Genomic DNA, 17,010 nt, shown 5'->3' on the forward strand with positions numbered 1-17,010 from the left:
ACCGATCGTTTTATCAGGAAAACTTTTGAAGTCAACGTGCGCGTGTGCGTGTGGGTTCTCGTTTGTTTGTTACCGCAGGCCATCGCTTTGCCGCCCATCGCCAAGTGGCCATACCAGAACGGCTTCACCATCAACACGTGGTTCCGCCAAGATCCGCTCAACAACATCAACGTGGACAAAGACAAGCCGTACCTCTACTGGTAAGTCATCATCAGGAGAGTGCTGCCATGGGATGCGTGTGCAATTGTTCCTTGATATTGACCACACACTAAACTAAAAACACTTGTATTAAATCATATGTCCTCATTTCTTGTACTCTATAAAATAGTACAGTCGTCTTCTCCTTTCGGCTTGTCCCGATTAGGGGTCGGCACAGCGTGTCATCTTTTCCCATCCAAGCCCATCTCGTGCGTCTTCCTCACTAACACCCACAATCTTCATGTCCTCCCACACAACATCCATCAACCTTTTCTTTGGTCTTCCTCTCCCTAATTTACCTGGCAGCTCCAACCTCAGCACCCTTCTACCAATATACTCACTCTCTCACCTCTGGTCATGTCCAAACCATCGAAATCTGCTCTCTCTAACCTTGTCTCCAAAACATCCAACTTTGGCTGTCCCTCTAATGAGCTCATTTCTAATCCTTTCACTGCAGATCACAATATCATCTGCGAACATCATGGTCCAAAGAGACTCTAATCTCACCTCATCTGTCAGCCTATCCATTACTACCGCAAACAGGAAGGGGCTCAGCGCGGATCCCTGATGCACTCCCACCTCCACCTTAAATTCTTCTGACACACCTACGGCACATCTCACCACTATTCTGCTGTCCTCATACATGTCCTGTATTACTCTAACATATTTCTCCTCCACACCGGACTTGCGCATGTAGTACCACAGTTCCTGTCTTGGTACTCTGTCATAGGCTTTCTCTAGATCCACAAAAGACACAATGTAGCTCCTTCTGACCTTCTCTATACTTTTTCCACGAGCACCCTCAAGGCAAATAATGCATCTGTGGTACTCTTCCTAGGCATGAAACCATACCGTTGCTCGGATATATTTACTTTTGACCTGAGTCTAGCCTCCACTACACTTTCCCATAACTTCTTTGTGTGGCTCATCATCTGTAGTTTCCACGGTTCTGATCATCGCCTTTGTTCTTAAAAATGGGAACTAGTACACCAGTACACTACACTAGTAAAATAGTACAGTACTCGATAGAAACAATATTGACATCATTAAATAGAACATAAAGAACAAAACAATTTTTCACACATTTTCTATTTTATCTGAATGGTTATTGAGATACTTGTCATGTTATGCATACCTTGGCCACTTGAGGACAGTATAAAATAGTTGACTACACTTGCGCAGTACGCCACAGTAATATCGGCCATTCTTTGCAGACAATATAGAATATATGCGTGTGTGCGTTTTTTTTATATTGCCAGTTTACTTGCGTTGCTCCACCCTTCGTGTTTGAATATCTGTTGAACTCTGCAAAATCAACGATTTCCAGCTCGTGAAGTCGTGTCAGAGGCGTAACAGACGGAATGGCAGCTGTGTGTGGCGAAGAGCTGAAAGTCAGGAACGGTAGTGCGGAGTTTAACACCTGACACTCATTTGTCTCGCCCTTTCGTGTCGAGAGCAGTTGTCAAAGACACGACGGCACGGTCGAATCAATGCCCGTCTTTTCTTTCATACCTGAGAAATGAATTTCCCAATTTCTCTTAAGGATCAAGGTGACTCTGGTGTGTTTCCTTGTCAGCTATTTGTCAGGTGGCAGGCGGCCCTCCCCCAGCCCTGCTGCCTCTTATCATGGTCCAGCAGGTGGTTGCGGTTGTCGTTCATCTTGCGAGTGCAGATTACATGCTAGCAACCTTGTACCCACAAACAGCTGGTGGAGGACGCTGACATTGCTTTATTTTGATTTTTAGCGAGACATTTTTAGTTATTTCTTGTCAGCATATTCATTTCTATGTGGCAAAGTGGCAATTAACTTGCAATCGCAGTAATCCTATGACATGTACATTGCGTACATACTGCACGTGGTTGTGTGTAGCATTTTTTTGTTTGTTTTGTTTTCTGTTGTCTTTCTAACGGTGTTTATTTTTGTCTGGTCCATTGTGTATGACCGAGCATGCAGTGAGCTATTTTTTTTCCTTTTGTCGATTATTCCAAGACAGGTTTGTTTATATTTTTTCGACGTGGCGGTTACCTGTCAAGCGGGAGCGATCCCGTTGATTATATGACGTGAATTGCACATGTCCACGTACACTGGACTTTATTTCGACTTTGTGAATGATTTCTAAACGCCCTTGAGTTGTAATATGCACCGTGGCGGTTATCATAAACAACTGTCGAGACGCGCAATTAAATCATTAGATCATACAACATAACAAGCAAGCGTGCTAAGTCCTTTTTTTGACTGTATAAGATGGCGAGTATCGCAAATAATTGTGAAAGAACAACAACGGCTTTCCAAATGTCTCCCTCCCTTTTTGCTTTGCTTTCGCTCCGCAGCTTCCGCACCAGTAAAGGGATCGGCTACTCTGCTCATTTTGTGGGCAACTGTCTGATCGTGACCTCCCTCAAGTCCAAAGGAAAAGGCTTCCAGCACTGCGTGAAGTATGACTTCCAGCCGCGGAAGGTGAGAACAACTGGCGAACGCAAAGGAAATTTAAAAAAAAAAAAAAAAAAATCTAAGACATTCCAGTTTGGCAGCTTCTCATACTCTGAGGTGGCTCTGTAAGAGCTCACAGTGGATTTGATATGATGCTAACCAAGCGCAGCTACCACGTTTCACAACGTTAGCCCACATTTTTGTAGGCATAAAATGGCCATGATATGGAAAAAGAAGTGACCCATCATGTATAAATTTATGACTTTAAACTACCTGCTAAATGACAGAAGTTTCAAATTGAAAGAATCACTTTACTCAAACCACGTTCTTGTCAAAAATGTAAACGGATGCAGTGTTAGTGAAAAGAGTTACTGTGATGTAATCATGCTCTAGTATTTAAGGTGGAGGTGGGAGTGCATCAGGGATCCGCTCTGAGCCCCTTCCTGTTTGCGGTAGTAATGGATAGGCTGACAGATGAGGTTTTACTGGAATCCCCTTGGACCATGATGTTGACAGATGATATTGTGAAAGCAGGGAGCAGGTGGAAGACCAATTAGAAAGATGGAGGCACGCATTGGAAAGGGGAGGAATGAAGATTAGCCGACGTAAAACAGAATATATGTGCATGAAGGAGAGGGGCGGAGGGGGAAGACTGAAGCTCGAGGGAGAAGAGATAGCGAGGGTGGACAACTTCAAATACTTGGTCAACAATACAGAGCAATGGTGAGTGTGGTAAGGAAGTGAAGAAACGGGTCCAAGCGGGGTGGAACAGCTGGCGGAAGGTGTCCGGTGTTTTATGTGACAGAAGAGTCTTTGGTAGGATGACGGGCAAAGTTTATAAAACAGTGGTTAGGCTTCGATGGAAAAAGATGACATGCTGTGGCGATCCTGAATGGGTATTGTTGAGCTAAATTGTTGACGTGGGTGTTGTTTGCATTTGGCCACGCTATGCCACCACAGGCTAATTGCGCTCATTTCGGTGGCTTGGCGACAAAATGCTGAAGCAACCTGTGATAATCCAATGGAATCTCAACTCCTTTTCAACAGCAGTTACTTGACAGCGATTAACAAATCGGATTTAAAACTGCTGATTTTATTCAGACTTGATGGAATAGTTTCGCGTGTCTGAGCATTACGAATTTTCCTCACCTTCATTCATGAGCGCCACAACTGGTTATGAAGATAACGTGTCAATTAAGGGTGTCAGCATTTTGCCACATGCACGTGTGTGAGTGTGTGTGCACGTGCGCGCGTTTGCTTGTGCAGAATTACACATTCATTTTATTTTGCTGACCAGTTAAAATCTATTTGCTGCCTCATAAGACTCCCGAGGTTCTCGTTGATGCATTTAGGAGTCGCGGAAACACACACACACACACACACACACACACACACACACACACGAGCACTCAAGTATTGCATGTGACAAGCTTTGTACATGTAATATTTCTAATAAGATACGTTGTATGTTTTCTTCAAGAGTTCAGTAATGTTTATTAGCTTAATTTGAAGCCAATTTACCTCTAAAATTGGTTATGTAGTCATTTATTCTTTATTAATCTAGCTCATTTAACAATTTAATTGATTTTGAACCACCTAATCAATATAGTTTTTACTGTATTAAATAATGAAAATGAAAACATTAGCATCAATAATTTTATTAGAATTAACAATTAAATTTTGAATTATTTTGCCCCTTTCTCCCCTAAAAATGCTTTGTTGAAATACTTTATATTTATTTTTTAAATTAATTTATTGGATTTGATGTGTTGAGAGATTTTTTTTTATGGTGAATAAAAAAAAAATAGTGAAAAAAGGATTTTTATTGATGCACTTAAATCAGGTTTTATCAAATAAATAATTGATTACAAACAATGCCAAATCTGCAATAATGCTCTTATTTATATTTATGTATTCCAGTGGTACATGATAAGCATCGTCCACATCTACAACCGCTGGAGGAACTCTGAGATCCGCTGCTACGTCAACGGTCAGCTGGTCTCCTACGGCGATATGGCCTGGCACGTCAACACCAACGATGTAAGCGACACGCGGCCGGCATTTTGTCTTTTGGCCGAGTAGCTCTCGGCCCGCTGTCCAACGCCGTCAGGGAGCAAAACGCATCAAGCCGCACGAGGTCGAGAAGAAGCGTCTCCTTCACAAGTTGTCACGTTGTACAAAATCAAAGTGTGAAGCAAAAAGGTCAGAAATGTGTGTGTCAATTGTGGATTTAAAAAAATAATAATAACAATCAATCACCGTGGTGTATGTTTTGATAAGTTCTACTTCATAATCTCCAAGAAGGCCATATAAAAAGAGAAAAGGATCAAGGATCAGGAAGGATCAGGAAGTGAGAAAGGCTAAAAGTTCAGTCATGATTAACAGAAATTGTGGTGGGAAGATCAGATAATACTGAATATAAATTGTTGAAAGATGAATATAAACTGGGAAATCATGTAAAATCTAATTTGCTGAGACATGATGTTCCAATATAAAATAAAGATTGTTGGCATGAAGAAATTGTATTAATTATAAATTTTTGAGACGTAATGAAGAAACGTTTCATATTATAATGGTTGAAAAATGATAATTACTGTAAATTGTTGAAATGCGATAGAATGATACAGAATGTAAATTGTTGAGACATGACGTGTACGTCTTTGCGATATGATATTGATGATACTTTCAATTGATAATGTGGTAAAATGAGACAAAATGTAGATTTTGGAGAACTCGTAACAATACAAAATCTAAAATGTAGAGACATGAAATATACATTTGAAACTCAAAGTCCATGGAACACAAATTGAGACAGTGAAATATTGATGATGAAATGTTACAGAACATAATTTGCCGTGGTTTCAAAACTCTCAAATATGTATTGACCATGACTGCTACATCATTTGAATGCCATAAGGTCACACGCGAGGACATTAAAAATGTACGGCAGACGTTTGTTTCTCAGGCATGTCACCTATTTACATCATGACATGAACCCACAAGAACAACGACGTGACATCCCGACTCTTTGACCCACCCAGAGTTACGACAAATGCTTCCTGGGCTCCTCGGAGACGGCCGACGCCAACCGAGTGTTCTGCGGTCAGCTGGGTGCCATCTACGTCTTCGGCGAGGCGCTCAACCCCGCTCAGATTTTTGCCATACACCAACTCGGACCTGGATATAAGGTAGATTGCAGCGAATTTACATATTTCACCACTGTTGAAATTAATCTCATAATTAATCGTGTCCCTAATCCATACTCTCTCTGTCGCTAATTGAATTAGCGTCCATGTTAGCGCTTTGTTCATCAAGCAACCACTTCCTCGCTTATGCTCCAGATAGTTGATTACATCTGAGGGGTGCACAGATCATCATTCATCCAGCCAACCTTTAACCTTTGACCTTTCCTCCCAACCCCGCAGAGCACATTCAAGTTCAAGTCCGAGAGCGACATCCACCTAGCCGAGCACCACAAGCAGGTTCTGTACGACGGCAAGCTGGCCAGCTCCATCTCTTTCACGTACAACGCCAAGGCCACCGACGCGCAGCTCTGCCTGGAGTCCTCGCCGCGAGAGAACGCCTCCATCTTTGTGCACTCGCCGCACGCCCTCATGCTGCAGGTCTGTGTGTGTGTGCGTGCGTGCGTCTTTTGCGTTTGTGTGTGCAGAATGAAGGTCGAGACGAGACTTTCAAAGTTGACATTTTGGAGACTGCAGTAAAGAGCATCTTGTTTGTGCTTTTTCTTCTTTGGTGTTACTGGAGTTCATTTCAATGTATTTTATTTGATCTTTTAATCAAAAAGAAGCGTTTAATTTACAAAATTCACAATTGCTTTATTTTCATGAGGGATATGTTCTAATTAATTAATTAAAACATACATTTTAACTTCATATGTTTTTATTTCATTCCTGATTTTGAAATATATATAATTTGCACATTAAATTTTTTTATTTGCGTGAAGAAAAAAAATGTGTGTCCGTTAAATTTAATTCTTAGCATTTTGTTTTGATTTGAAAAATTTATTTTATTTATATATTCAATAAATCTAAAATTTAATATCCTAAGCTACATTAAATATTCATCATGTTATGATTAGATTTTCATTTGTGTGAATACATTTTTATTTGATATTTTATTTTCTACATTACATGGAACTTCAGTATTTTCTACCATAAAAATGCCGTGTGTTTGCATAGATTATAAAATGGAGTGAAATACATATTCATTGTATGAATTGCATTTTTGAGAAATATATTTCATACAGTATGAATTTAATTTAAAAAATGTAAAATTAAAAAATGATTTAAACATTTATTAAATTAAAATTTTTGGGTTTTAGTTATTATTTTATTATTTTGCACCCCAAACATTCTCTAAATTGCTTTTTGGAAAAGAAGGATATTAGGTATTAAAATATTGTATTGAATGTGTATTAAAAATTAAATTAAGAAAATGACATTAATTATATGAATTATTAATTATATAAAATGTATTAACATTTTAAAATCAATCATTTCCTTGTATTTACACAATGTGCAGGATTATCTCCTTGTACAAGAAGTTATTTAGTGATGAAATGGGCTTTTTTGCAGCCTAACCCTATTAAATACATTTACATTTCCTAAACATAAATGTGATTTTAAATAGTTCTCCTCCATACAGTTGTGACTCTCCTTGAGCTTCTGACGGGTTTAACTGACCCAACTTGTAGCTTTGGCATGCACTTGAGGTTCTCTCAATGTGCACATGGCGTGGAAAATGTTATTCATTACAAACACACATGCTAAAAAGTACAATTGCAGGACGTGAAGGCCATCGTGACGCACTCCATCCACAGCGCCATCCACTCCATCGGCGGCATCCAGGTTCTCTTCCCGCTCTTTGCCCAGCTGGACTATAAGCAGCTCAACGACGCCGCTGTGGACACCACCGTGTGGTCAGGAGATGCCGTGTAACACGTTTGATTACATATCTGGAGTTGAGTTTCATTATCGTCTGGTTTTTGCAGTGCCACGTTGCTGGCCTTCTTGGTGGAGCTGCTCAAGAGCTCGGTCGCAATGCAGGAGCAGATGCTGGGGGGCAAAGGCTTCCTGGTTATTGGATACCTGCTGGAGAAGGTCGGTGAAAGAAAATTCTGCCCCCAACGGCAGGGTCAAATACTGTAATTTCTCGAGTATAATGTGCCCTGAAGTATAATGCACACCCCCAAAGTTGACCTTAAAAAAAAAAAAAAAAAAAATCAGGAAAAACCTTCTACCAATGTATAATGCACACCAACAATTTGCTGCTACCCATATGATCAAAGTATTCGGAGTTATCTGTATTTATATTTTGTTAGCTTTGTACTTGTATTGTTTTTTAAAAAACTGTCCATACAACAATCATTAATAATAATCATTGTGCATGTGCCAGAGCCAACACTTCAAAAGAAGTTTTGTTTTTAAAAGCAGCTGCACAACTAGTCGTTGTCGTTTACATTTTTTTTTATCTTTCTATCTTATCTATCGTTTAAGTCAAAACAAACTCACGGACAGTCTTTTCTCATTTTTGGTGCAGTAGCGACAAATATATTACACTAACGATCGTAAAATGTGAATTTCCGCCGTAATATATATAAATGTGTAACATAACACCTCGAATATCATACCGAAATGTAAATGTATACCTTTTTTTAACCACTCTATGTACCTGTATACGACTATACAATGTTATTGAATTATTTTTGTTTTCATCCACACCTAAATATAATGCGCGCTATTAATTTTTTGAAAATATTTTTGGGAAAAAAATTGCCTGTTATTTTTGAGAAATTACGGTAGTGACATAAAATTTGGTAGGCGTGTCTATCATGAGCAGGCACGCAATCTGCGTGGCTTAGTAGCAGCGACCTTGCCAAATTTGAACCTTATATGCAAGGCAGATTGGGTATGCTAAATTCTATAATAACCGAACTTGCTCATGGGCTGGACATGGTTGAAACGCCACAATGTTATGTTTCTAAAGTTGCTGACTTGACGTTTTCTCGTATTGTGTAAAGTCGCTGAGGGTGCACATTACTCGGGCGGTTCTGGAGCAGTTCTTGTCCTTCGCCAAGTACCTGGACGGTTTGCCTCACGGGGCGCCGCTCCTCAAGCAGCTGTGCGACCACGTCCTGTTCAACGCCGCCATCTGGATACACACACCTGCCAAGGTTTGTGTGTGTGCATGAGTGTGTATGTGTGTAGGGGGGGGTTCTGGATATTATAGCCCAAAAAAAAAAAAAAAAATAACTAAGGGAAGGAAACAAAAGGAAGCGGTGTAACTTTTTTTAAAAATGTAGTGTAATTACAAAATATTTGATTTATTTTGATGCTATATGCGTATTAATTTCTTATTTATTGTTTCCATTATTTTCAGCACTTTGTTAAATTGCTGTTGTTCTTTTAAAGGTTTTGAAATGTCCCGAACAAAAGCCTGCCACTCTTCCATAAAAAAATAATGCAATAGTTTTTAATCTTTGACGCCAGAATGAGTGCGTTCTCAATTATGTTAATCAGGCCAAAATGGACTTAGTTCAGTTCACATCTGCGGAAAATATGAATTATTTCGACGAAACTTCGTTGGTGAATTTTTTTACGTCAAACTCGTTGGGGTGCGTTCTGAATGGAGGTTTTGGCCTGAGTGTGCGTTGTGCTGTTTTTGTTGGGGTGCTGTGATTTTTGCGTGAGTGCGTATGTGGGTGTGCATCAGAGTGTGCTGCAGGTGTATCTTTCTGTGCATTGTGGTGTGTTTTGGTATGACTGTGAGGGTGTTTTCTGTGAGGGGTACGTTGTGGGTGTACGTTTTGAGCATGTGGTGTGTTTTGTGTGGGGTTAGGTGTGTCTACTTTATTAACTTAATTATGATGTTGAAGTGCCTGTATAGTGATCGTGATTCATGTTGACGTTATGGTTCACGTGCACCAGGTTCAGCTGTCTCTGTACACCTACCTGTCGTCCGAGTTCATCGGCACGGCGACCATCTACTCGACCATCCGCCGCGTGGGCACCGTTCTGCAGCTCATGCACACGCTCAAGTACTACTATTGGGCCGTCAACCCGCTAGACTGCAGCGCCATCGCACCCAAAGGCCTCGGTAAGAGCGGGTTTATTTTTCTTTTTTGTACAGTATCGGTTTCTTTCTGGCCACGTTGCCATAGCAACAGACCAACCTTGATTGGCTTGACTTGATTTACCTAATTGCCTTGGGCTACGGTTGAAATTCATTTGCATGGTAATTAGTCGCAGCCTGATGAGTACCCGAAACTTTGCATGGCTAACTTTGCTAATATTACTGATAAATGTCACTCAAATTGCGTATTAATGTGGCAAACGCGAATATTAAGTAGCACTTACCCTTTTTTGGTACCAGTAACATTTAGGACTTAACTCATGTGCATGTTTGTAATAATACCACATCTTCCATCATCTTATATCCATATTTCTTTAACAGGAAATGAAAAATGTATTTGTTTGTGTGTGTTGTGAATATTTGTGTGTTTCTGTGTGTTTTTCGGGTGTGTTCAGATGGACCTCGACCTTCCCAAAAGGAGATCATCTCTCTACGGGCCTTCATGCTCCTCTTCCTCAAGCAGCTCATTTTAAAAGTGAATAGCTTTTTGCAGTAGTATTTCTAAAAAAATCAGATATTGCTAAAATGGCTAATATTGCGCATCAGTGACAATACTGCAAATTTTCTGCCTGTGTGTTTTTAGGACCGAGGTGTCAAGGAGGACGAGCTACAGAGTATTCTTAACTACCTGCTAACCATGCACGAGGTCAGTGCTTTTAAAATATGCTAATCCGTGGCTAATACTGCTCTTGCTCCTCATATTATAGCAAACATTGTCATTACAGCTAATATTGTTACGACAGTAATTATTGGTAATATTGCCGCTAGTACAAATAGCTAATGCTAAAATAGCTAATTCCACTATCAGTGAGGACTTCACTTCCATTATTAATTTTGCTAATGTCTCTTAATATATCTTGTATGCTTAATGTAGCTATTATCTCGATTAGTTTACCAGTATTGTGTATATTTATGACCTATGGCTAATATTTACAATATAATTAATATTTGTATAATCACTGATACTTCTGTTATCACCTTTATTTCTAGTACTATTAATTTTGCGAAAGCACATAATGTAAATATCATTATTATCTCTTCTATAGCTAATGTTGGACATGTTGCTTGTGGCTTAATATTTCTGTCTGCTATTACTTCTTTCGGCTTGTCCCTTTCGGGGTCGCCACAGCGTGTCATCTCAGATGAACGCAGCTATTACTATTATCACTTAATATTGCTAATGTTTCTAATATTGCATATAGTGCTTGTGTGGCTGATGTTGCCAATGTTCCAGATCATGCTAAGATGCAGTGTTTAATATTGCTTTTACTGCTAATTTGCTAATGTCACTTTTGTTTTGAAAATGTATAATGTTGCAAACATAGCAAATTTTGTTAAGTATATGTTGAGTATCGCTTTTATTGCATTAGCGTGATCGGTGCTAGCATCCTGTCAAGTCCATACAACCACAAAGTTACTTGTTGGTCATCATGGTAAAACCAAGCTTAATATCTGTTAGCTACAAAAATGTTGATTAAAATGAATGTGTATCGAGCGCAGCATGATGCTATTATATGCTATCGAAAGGATCACAATCATGAGTTGTAAATGTTGACTTTTCCACAACTTGCAGGACGAGAACATCCACGACGTGCTCCAGCTGCTGGTGGCGCTTATGTCCGAGCATCCGGCCTCCATGATTCCTGCCTTTGACCAGAGGAACGGGATAAGGTGAGATGGACACCTTCAGCTAAACTACCTCCCGTCTGGAAAAATATCTAAATAACGTGAATGTGTTGTGTGTGTGTCCCAGGGTGATCTGCAAGCTGCTGGCCTCCAAAAGCGAGAGTATCCGAGTACAGGCCCTCAAAGTACTCGGATATTTCCTCAAACACCTTGGTCACAAGTCAGTACATTTTTAGCTATGAAAAGACATGCTAATTTTGCTAATCGTGCCAAAATTGCTCACGCAGCTAATGTCGCAAGATTAGCTGATGATGCTAAGGTCATTCACGTCTTGTTCTTCACTGTCGCTAAACCCAAAAATATTACTAAAATGGTTAATATATTACGAAAATTGATTATATGATAACATGACGAAGGGCGCTAATATTGTGCGTTTTGCTTGTCATGTTAATAGTTTAATAATATGGCTAAAACAGGTAATATGGCAAATTCTACAAATATTATAAATATTGCTACATTCCTAATATTGGTCACATTTCCTGTATCCCTAATATTGCTGTTGATGTTTGCTAATGATAATGTTTCTGACATTATTGCAAATATACCTTGGCTTGCCAATGTTGGCTAAAACTCAATTCCTCTGAAGTTTCTCGGGGCCCATGGTGAAAAAAGATGAATAAAAAAAAAACAAACAAACAAAAAACTTACGAAAAAGTTGTAGTTTACCAATATGCGCTAGTGTGTGATTCGGTGATGGTTGAGTATCCAAGGGGAACAAAAAGCATCCCCGCTACGGATAGCAGCTCTATTGCGCCACTTTCAGACAGAATGTTTACGTCCAGTGGAATTTGGGCGCTGCGATTCCGGCGCCTGTTCTTGGCTTTCGTATCCATATCGTAGTAAACATCACTGTTAATGCCAAAATTTCTAATACAAATAAGATTGCTAAGATGGCTGACATTGCTAATATGATGTTCATCAGGAGAAAGGTAGAGATCATGCACACTCACAGTCTTTTCACACTCCTCGGGGAGCGTCTGATGATGCACACAAACACCGTGTCCGTCACCACCTACAACACGCTCTACGAGGTACGTGATTGGCCGCCCGGTTCCCGCCACGATGCGTTCAACTGCTGACTGACTGGCGCATCCTTATTTGGGCTTTTCAGATCCTGACCGAGCAGGTGTGCACGCAGGTCGTTCACAAGCCCCACCCAGAACCGGACTCCACCATCAAGATCCAGAATCCCAGTGTGTAAACGCTCATTTCGCCGCTATGCTAATGTCGCTAACAATTCTAATAATATCCCAAATATAGGTAAAATCATCACTACTTGTGCTCTTTTTTTTTAACTAAAATTGATGAACCATATAATGTTGCTAAAAATGCTAATGTAAAATGTTTATCTCAGCGCTAAAAAAAATCTTATCCCTGAGTCCTAATGTTCCTAAAATTGCTACTAGGAATATAGCTGAAATTATCACATATCCGTAATATTATTAGCATTGATGGTGCTATCATTGCTAATGTTGCTAAAATGCTTAGTATCTTATATATAAGCCAAATCATTTCTGCAGTATTTCTTAATCACTAATAGTGCTTTTCTCACTAATGCGTTAAGGTTGCTAAAATACTTAATGTCAGGAATACAATACAAACTGCTGATGACAGCAATATTTTTTGATATCATCAATATTACTAAGATGGCCAACATTGCTGAAATTGAATATACAGTATTCTGAATGCAGCTAAAATGGATAGATAATTTCTGATTTATTTTTATCACTGATCGCGATTTTATTCCAATAATCAGATATTATTTTGCTAATGTAGATTATTATTTTTTTTTTTTAAATTGCAACTATTCTAACTTTTGCTAAGAGAATCTCTAATCTTGGTTATATTGCTGCAATTGCTACTATCCTGTATACAGCTAAGATCGGTCATTTCTGCAATATTTTCATTTATATTGCTACTTTTTTTTTCTATATTTCTGACGACACTCATGTGGCCGACGTGGTTAATTTCGCTCATCAAGTTGCTCGTGTGTACTCAGTGATCCTGAAGGTTGTCGCCACGCTGTTGAAGAATTCCTCTCCCAGCGCCGAGCTGATGGAAGTCAGAAGACTTTTCCTCTCCGACATGATCAAACTTTTCAGCAACAGCAGAGAAAACAGACGGTACTAGTTTTACCCTTAGCTAGTTTGTCTCTTCGCTAGTAGTTACTTTGTTGTGGCTTTTCCACACGTGACTTTCTTCACGTTTGCGATTGGCTAAAACGGTGGGAACTGTTGGGGTTGATAGCGCCACCTATGGTGTGTGTACATCATGGTAATACATTTGGTGTTGTTGATGATATTTTTGGGTTGCAGCTGCCTGCTGCAGTGCTCAGTGTGGCAGGACTGGATGTTCTCGCTTGGCTACATCAACCCGAAGAATCCCGAGGAACAGAAGATCACCGAGATGGTCTACAATATTTTCAGGATCCTGCTTTACCACGCCATCAAATACGAGTGGGGCGGCTGGAGAGTCTGGGTGGACACACTCTCCATAGCGCACTCCAAGGTTTGAGTCGTACCCCCGCACCTCCCCTATATGGCTAACATTGCTAACATGGCTAACATTGCTATGGCTACAGGTGACGTACGAAGCGCACAAGGAGTACCTGGCCAAGATGTACGAGGAGTACCAGCGTCAGGAGGAGGAGAACATGAAGAAAGGCAAGAAAGGCTCCGTGTCCACCATCTCGGGCCTCTCTGCCTCTCCTGCACCTGTTGTCAACGGCAACCTGGAGATGGACGACACCTTACAGACGCCCGAGAGCGAGGCCGAGTATAGCGAGGCCGGCGGCGGGACAGGGGGCGATTCATCCCGCAACCTGCTGGCCGACAGCGCCGTTAAGCGGGTCGACGCCGAGCAGGGTGCCGGTGTGAGGGTGGAGGTCCATGACCTACTGGTGGACATCAAAGCCGAGAAGGTGGAGGCAACCGAGGTGAAGCTGGACGACTTGGACTTGAGTCCCGAAGGCCTCGGTGGGGGTGGCGGAGTAGGCGGAAGTGGCTCCATGGAGAATGGACCTCTGGTGGAGGTGGATTCGCTCTTGGATAGCGCATACTGCGCCGTGGTGCAGAACCTCAACGGCACCCTGGTGCCGAAAGATGATGGTGCCACGATGTCGGCGGGGGTCCGCGTGCCGCCCAGTTTGGGACTATCAGGTGTCACCCTGGATGATGACGGCATCATGGGCCCCCTCATCACCCTGGCCGACGAGAAAGACAGTGTACCCAACAACAACGGGTTTCTCTTCAGCAAGGTACTAATAGGTTACCTACGTGATGATATTAGCCAATGCTAATAGTAACGTAAAAGTGTGAAAAAGAGTTAACTAACTAACTAGCTATGACACTGGCTACAATTACTCAACCAACTAACTAAATAACAAGCTTTTCTGCCCCTGGCGTTGTGCTGAGTTCATGCTAACTGGCTAAAACTTTCGGGCACTTCAGTCGGTACGCAATTGAACCATTTCAAATGCAAAATCCGTATGAAAACGTGCGGTTCTTCCAGGTCGACGAGAAGCTCCTTCCGGCTCTGGCGGCCACCGATGCCCTGGTCCTGACTGGTCCGGATCAGTCCGCCGCCCCCGGCGCAACTTGCGCTAGCGACGACCTCAGCCTGCTGGCCCACATGACGAGCTGCAGCTCGGCCGGCGATCTCCCGGAGGACGGGCCCTTCAAGATTCAAAGCCCGCTGGCCGACATCAGCTCCATCACAGAGGCCCGAAACCAGGTGCTGTCTCGCCCCGACTTCCCCGAAGGGGACGGAGCGGACAGAGCGACTGGCGCCGACAGCGAGGCGTCGGCTCTCAAGGGAGGAGCGGGGGACGTGGCCAGTGTCACATCTGATACGGAGAGATCTGATGACGGCAAAGATAAAAAGATATCAACCACCGCAACCACACAGGTGAGCACCATAGGTTTCGAAGTAAGGTGTCAAAGAGTTTTGGGGTTTCACATTAAGGTCAGGGTTTGAAATTGGGGTTAAGGTCTCAGACTTCGGTTTAAAGCCCGAGTCAGGATTTCACAGTCTGTGTTGAAGTTTCAGACTCAGGGTTTAAAGGCAGTATTAGGTCTTCTCAAAGCAGGGTTTTAAATCAGGATTTGGATTTCAAAGTAGCCAGGTTTTATTTCAAATGAGGGATTCAGATGAGGTTGTAAACTGGTGTTCCTGTTCCAAATTCGGATTTGAAGCTAGGCTTTGGATTTCCTATTAGCATTTCAGTTAAACAACAATTAAAGATCTTAAATCAGGGTTTGAAGTCAGTGTTCTAGTTTCAAAATTAGGTTTTGAAAATAGGGTTTTAAATCAAAGTTAAGGTTTCAAGTTAGGGTTTGAAGACAGGGTTAGGGTTTGGGTATTACATTTGGAGTGCAGGACAGTGTTAAAGTTTTAAAGTTTGGGTAGAAGTGATGCGGTGTTCACTCTCAATGTCAGGCTCTGCACGGCCGCAGCGCGTCTCAGCTGGAGCGAGACCTCCGCGTGGATCTGGGCTTTCGGGGGATGCCCATGACGGAGGAGCAGCGGCGGCAGTTCAGCCCCGGGCCGCGCACCACCATGTTCCGCATCCCAGAGTTCAAGTGGTCGCCCATGCACCAGAGACTGCTCACTGACCTGCTCTTTGCGCTGGAGACCGACGTGCACGTGTGGAGAAGGTGAGCCACATCTGGATTAAGAAACCCACAAAAAAAAGCCTCAGGATGCCATGTCCTAAAACAAACAGCAAGTCTGCCATTTTAGTCATTTTGGCTAGTCATATATTTAAAAAAAAAAAAAAAAGGAAAAAATAATGTCTCCAAAGCCGGTTTCATTTGGCAACATGAAATTTGGTAGACATGTCTATCAGTAGTAGAATCAGAAAAACGTCTTGAGAATCCACTCAGTAAAACACACAGGAAGTCCAACATTTTGTTTGAAATTGCCCATTTCATACAATTTTTTTTTTTTTTTTTTTGCAGCCACTCCACCAAGTCAGTGATGGACTTTGTCAACAGCAATGAAAACATCATTTTCGTGCACAACACCATCCACCTCATCTCCCAGATGGTGGACAACATTATCATCGCCTGCGGGGGCATCCTGCCGCTCTTGTCCGCTGCCACCTCGCCCTCCGTAAGTGGCGCCGTACTGTGGCGGGAGGGGGAACTGCAGCCGCTACTTGACGCAATCGTGACACGCATTTTAAAAGTAAATGAATAAAAAATTAGATTTTTTTGCTTCCTTTCTTAGACCTAATTCATACGTAACTATTTATTTTTTTTTGTTTAACAGGGTGTTGGCAAATATTTTACAAATATAATGTCGTGATTACCCCCTCCCCCCCAAAAAATGCAATTTAACCTTAAATGTGGTACTCTAAGGTCATAAAAGCACCACATTGTCGCATGTTTATTTCAAGAGAAATAATAATGCCAACTCCCAGGGAATTAGAAATATTAACATGTCCTGAATCATAGTAAAGTGGTCTTTAAAAAAATCTTCCAAAAACGAGGCCCTAAAAAGTATATTTGATTATTTGATGGAACTCGCAAATAAAATAACTC

The 17,010-nt window shown here is 41.4% G+C and overlaps 1 protein-coding gene across 11 annotated transcripts in view; it reads left to right on the top strand.

Annotated features, from left to right (window-relative positions):
• Positions 1–17,010, top strand: part of nbeaa (neurobeachin a) — a 77,670-nt gene that overhangs the window by 33,401 nt on the left and 27,259 nt on the right. For all 11 annotated transcript variants that reach the window (XM_061803170.1, XM_061803161.1, XM_061803164.1 and 8 more), the window contains 21 exons: positions 79–200; positions 2,530–2,656; positions 4,550–4,669; positions 5,671–5,817; positions 6,055–6,252; positions 7,435–7,568; positions 7,641–7,749; positions 8,670–8,822; positions 9,577–9,745; positions 10,177–10,256; positions 10,365–10,427; positions 11,355–11,452; positions 11,535–11,627; positions 12,390–12,498; positions 12,579–12,660; positions 13,467–13,590; positions 13,783–13,975; positions 14,049–14,723; positions 14,978–15,373; positions 15,905–16,122; positions 16,426–16,579. In XM_061803170.1, the coding sequence (XP_061659154.1) occupies positions 79–200; positions 2,530–2,656; positions 4,550–4,669; positions 5,671–5,817; positions 6,055–6,252; positions 7,435–7,568; positions 7,641–7,749; positions 8,670–8,822; positions 9,577–9,745; positions 10,177–10,256; positions 10,365–10,427; positions 11,355–11,452; positions 11,535–11,627; positions 12,390–12,498; positions 12,579–12,660; positions 13,467–13,590; positions 13,783–13,975; positions 14,049–14,723; positions 14,978–15,373; positions 15,905–16,122; positions 16,426–16,579 (3,564 nt within the window). The remainder of the gene's footprint in view (positions 1–78; positions 201–2,529; positions 2,657–4,549; positions 4,670–5,670; positions 5,818–6,054; positions 6,253–7,434; positions 7,569–7,640; positions 7,750–8,669; positions 8,823–9,576; positions 9,746–10,176; positions 10,257–10,364; positions 10,428–11,354; positions 11,453–11,534; positions 11,628–12,389; positions 12,499–12,578; positions 12,661–13,466; positions 13,591–13,782; positions 13,976–14,048; positions 14,724–14,977; positions 15,374–15,904; positions 16,123–16,425; positions 16,580–17,010) is intronic.

Source organism: Syngnathoides biaculeatus, chromosome 18, assembly GCF_019802595.1.
Source record: "Syngnathoides biaculeatus isolate LvHL_M chromosome 18, ASM1980259v1, whole genome shotgun sequence".
NCBI classification, from domain to species: Eukaryota; Metazoa; Chordata; class Actinopteri; order Syngnathiformes; family Syngnathidae; genus Syngnathoides; species Syngnathoides biaculeatus.